This window comes from Tupaia chinensis, unplaced genomic scaffold (genome assembly GCF_000334495.1).
Source record: "Tupaia chinensis unplaced genomic scaffold, TupChi_1.0 Scaffold000320_1, whole genome shotgun sequence".
In the NCBI taxonomy this organism is placed as follows: domain Eukaryota; kingdom Metazoa; phylum Chordata; class Mammalia; order Scandentia; family Tupaiidae; genus Tupaia; species Tupaia belangeri.
The window spans coordinates 2,315,800-2,320,195 of NW_006159813.1; the positions used below are offsets into that span (position 1 = coordinate 2,315,800).

At 54.0% G+C, this 4,396-nt stretch overlaps 1 protein-coding gene across 1 annotated transcript in view; it reads left to right on the plus strand.

Annotated features, from left to right (window-relative positions):
• The window catches only part of GCN1 (GCN1 activator of EIF2AK4), an 82,964-nt gene that overhangs the window by 61,619 nt on the left and 16,949 nt on the right, over positions 1-4,396 (plus strand). Inside the window, exons 47-51 of the mRNA XM_014588973.2 lie at positions 1,808-1,969; positions 2,231-2,323; positions 2,602-2,745; positions 2,847-3,116; positions 4,219-4,332. Of these exons, the coding sequence (XP_014444459.1) occupies positions 1,808-1,969; positions 2,231-2,323; positions 2,602-2,745; positions 2,847-3,116; positions 4,219-4,332 (783 nt within the window). The remainder of the gene's footprint in view (positions 1-1,807; positions 1,970-2,230; positions 2,324-2,601; positions 2,746-2,846; positions 3,117-4,218; positions 4,333-4,396) is intronic.

The following is a 4,396-nucleotide window of genomic DNA, read 5'->3' on the forward strand; positions in this document are numbered from 1 at the left end:
AGGGGGGATGGTCACGCCGCAATCCCTTCTCCTCCATTCTCCTCTCAGGATCTTGGGCACGCACGCACACGCGCCCGGCGTGAGTTTTAAGCCACTGGGTCCGGGACACGAACTGCGGTCGACTACGTGGGAGTCCAGCGACATAGCCATTACGCCAACTGCTGGTTCCCCTAAGCCGGTGTGAGTTTTTAAGCCACCGTGTCTGGGACTCAAACCGCAGTCAGCTATATGGGAGTCCAGTGGCGTAACCATTATACCATCCACTGGTCCCCCCGTTGTTTTGTTTTTTAAAGAAATGTAAACAAGTAGCTGGTTACTTAGCCCAAGTATCCCAGTCTGATTTACTGCATCTCTCTTCACCTGTGCGTATTAACATGACTTCTATTTCTTTCTTTCTTTCTTCTTTTTTTTTTTTTAAATTTTAATTTGCTACAGGGTGTGTGTACTCACCAGAGAGAGTTAAAAAGAGAGGGAAAGTGATAAAGCACCCTCCAGAAGGGATGACCATACCACAATCACTTCTCCATTCTCCTTGGGATTTTGGACATACACACACACGTGACCCTGGCATGTTTTGAAGCTGCTGTGTCGTGTCTGAGATTTGAACCATGCAGTTGACTATGTCGGATCCAGCTGCCTTAACCACCATACCACCTGGACGGTCCCCTATAGATATATATTTTTTATTTTTGCATTTAGCAAAGAATCAAAATTAATTCTCTCATCAAAAAAAGTTGTGCTTGGGAACCAGCAGTTAGCGTAATGGCTATGTCACTGGACTCCCACGTAGTCGACCGCGGTTCGCGTCCCGGACTCGATGGCTTAAAACTCACGCCGGGCGCGTGTGCGTGCATGCCCAAGATCCCGAGAGGAGAATGGAGGAGAAGGGATTGCGGCGTGGCTATCCACCCCTTGGGATGAGATGTCTCGCTTTCTTTCTCTATGTCTCTCTCTGTCTGTCTGGCGAGCGCACGTGCCCTATAGCGAAAACCTCTCCAAAAAAAAAAGTTGTGCTTTATCAAATAGTTACTGAGTCCCCAAAAGGCTGAGTCCTTGCCTGCAGGGTGCCCACAGTCCTGTCATTAGAATTGAGAGTGTGTTCCGGGCCATAGCACAGTCCATAGCACTGCGTTGGGAACCAGATCCCACGTGGCCAGTTTGATTCTGGTCCCAGAGGCTTGAACGCACTGGGGGCATGTGCCATGTGCCCAAGGTACTGACAGAAAGGAGAAATGGAGACGGGATTGTGGCATGACCACACCCCATCGGGAAGTGCTTTCTGTCTCTCTCACTCTGTCTCTCTCCAGCGAGTGCACGTGCTCTCTGACAATTAAAAATAAAAGAATTGAGAGTGAGCACTTGGCTCTGGTGGAGTTGGTTACCAAGGGACTAGCCACCGTTGGTCTGCTTTAGGCCCAAAGACCTCATAGAGAAGGTGTTTGGGTGAGACTTGAGGAAGGGCTTGCAGTTTTCCAAGATGATAAGTGAAAGAGTCCAGGAGAGAAGGCCGGTTGCCTTCTGCAGGCTTTGCCATGGGAAAGCTTGGAGATCCAAAAGACAGAGACTGTCCGGAGAAGTCACCTGACAAATCCAAGCGGTTCGTCACGTCTGGGTGAAGGATACATGGGGGTGCCTCACGTGTCCTCCTGGTTCTGACATTTCAGCATTTTCCCCTCGAGGAGTTGAAAGGGTCAGGCAGGGGGAGCCGGGGCGGCTTGGCTGTGTCAGCCTGTGCCCTGTCCCTTCCTGCTTCCGCTCCTTCCTCGCCTCTCCCGCGTCCGCTGCAGTGGCTCTCGTGCTGTTGCAGGTTCTGTATTTCTCGGAGTCCCTCGTGCCCACGGCCAGGAAGGCCTTGTGTGACCCACTGGAGGAGGTCAGAGAGGCGGCGGCCAAGACCTTCGAGCAGCTGCACTCCACCATTGGCCACCAGGCCCTGGAGGACATCCTCCCCTTTCTGCTGAAGCAGCTGGTGAGTAGGTCTCTCCCCCGCTTCCTGGTGTGGCCATTCCTGTTGTCATAGCAGCAAAATGCGGAGCAATCTTTGTGCCACAGCAGTCGGGATGAGGGCTGTCCAAGGGACTAGCCTGAGTTTAGGGTTTCTGCTCTGACAGTACAGGTGGGTGCAGCGGGAGTCAGGGAGGCCTGTGGAGGGGGACATTGGCAGTGGCTGGGTCAGACAGCAGAGACTGGAAGGAGCCACTCCTCAGGGTGTCCCCTCTGCCCTTTGCAGGAAGACGAGGCGGTGTCGGAGTTTGCCCTGGACGGTCTAAAGCAGGTCATGGCCATTAAGAGTCGGGTGGTGCTGCCCTACCTCGTGCCCAAGGTAAGTCTGGCACGTGGCACATCCTCGGGGTCCCCGTCAGGCTGTTTCTCCTGGACCTGGTGAAGACTGGTGCTGGGTACCGATGTTGGGGGGCTCACGGCGGGGGCTGTACAGCCAGGCCCCTCCCACATCATTCCCCGACATAGGCCGGTGTAGGCGCTCAGCTCCGAGCAGCGACAGGGCTTCTCCTGCCCCTACTGTGTTCCCAGAGCCTCGCGGCGTCTGGCACGGAGCAGGCACCGTGTTCTCTGTGTTCATGTCGCCCATCCTTCTACCAGCTGACCACCCCGCCTGTCAACACCCGGGTCCTGGCTTTCCTTTCATCTGTGGCTGGTGACGCTCTAACCCGTCATCTTGGGGTGATCCTCCCGGCAGTCATGTTGGCCCTGAAGGAGAAGCTGGGGACTCCGGACGAGCAGCTGGTAGGGGGTCGTGGTCACTCCCATCGCTTCCTCATGGCCATCTCGTCCCGCCCCACCCCCGAGGAGCCCTGCTCAGCACACACGTCCCCTGTGATTTCCAGGAGATGGCCAACTGTCAGGCTGTGATCCTCTCTGTGGAGGATGACACCGGGCACCGGATCATCATCGAGGATCTGCTGGAAGCCACCCGCAGCCCCGAGGTGGGCATGAGGCAGGCTGCCGCCATCATCCTCAACATCTACTGTTCCCGCTCGAAGGCCGACTATACCAGCCACCTGCGGAGCCTGGTCTCGGGCCTGATCCGCCTCTTCAATGACTCCAGCCCTGTGGTGCTGGAGGAGAGCTGGGATGCCCTCAATGCCATCACCAAGGTGAGTAGGCCCCGGCCCCACACCCACCACCCACTTTTCTTTTATTTTTTTTAAGAATTTTTAATTTAATTTAATGTATTATTATTTTTTTATTTATATATATTTTTTTTGGAGAGGTTTTTGCTATAGGGCGCATGCACTCGCCAGACAGACAGAGAAAGATAGAGAGACAGAAAGCGAGAAATCACCCCCCAGAGGGGATGGTCACGCCGCAATCCCTTCTCCTCCATTCTCCTCTTGGGATCTTGGGCACGCACGCACTCGCACCCAGCGTGAGTTCTAAGCCACCAGGTCCAGGACACGAACCGTGGTCGACTACGTGGGAGTCCAGTGACATAGCCATTACGCTAACTGCTGGTTCCCCATTAATGTATTATTTTTAAATTTGCTGTAGAGCCTGTGTGCTCACCAGAGAGAGAGAGAGAGAGCAACCTGCTGGTCTGGGACTTAAACTGCAGTCAGCCATGTGGGAGTCCAGCACCTTAACCACCACACCACCTGTTGGCCCCATACTAATTAGTTTTTTTTCAGCTTATTTACTTATTTCTCCTGTGAAAGAGAGAGACAGGCACCCCCAACAGGGTCCTCACGTCATAGTCCACCCCCAGCCTCCGCCAGCTAGACTCACAGGCACCTACTTGCACACCCGGTGTGTACAGGAAGGCCCTAGGACACGAATCTGGGACCTTCCCACATGGATTCAGTTGTCTTACTGCTGCTTTACCATCTGGCCCTCAACCAGCTTTTTTTTTTTTAAACAACTTCATTTAATTTTATTTATTTATTCATTTATTTTAATTTGACCAGAGAGATACACACAGAGAGGGGGGAAGTGAGAAAGCAAGTCACCAGGTCCAGGACTTGAACCACGGTCAGCCATGTGGGAGTGTCCAGCGCCTTAATCACCATGCCATCTGCTGGTCCTCCATCAACCAGCTTTTGATTGTAGAAGATTCTAGGTGTTAGAATATTCACTTAGAAGAATTCCATGTAGCTGTTACCCAGTGGCCACACCCATCAACTCGTGGCTCTCCCCACCGCTCCCCTGCTCTCAGTCCTGAGAGGGCTGCACATTCTCGGCTTGTCCCCTGGGTTCCCACAGAAGCTGGATGCCGGCAACCAGCTGGCGCTGATCGAAGAACTGCACAAAGAGATCCGGCTTGTCGGGAACGAGAGCAAAGGCGAGCACGTGCCCGGGTTCTGCCTCCCGAAGAAGGTGAGCTGGGCCTCTGCAGGGCGCCGTGGGGTCCCTGGCCTGCGGCAATGGCCGGGTCAGACAG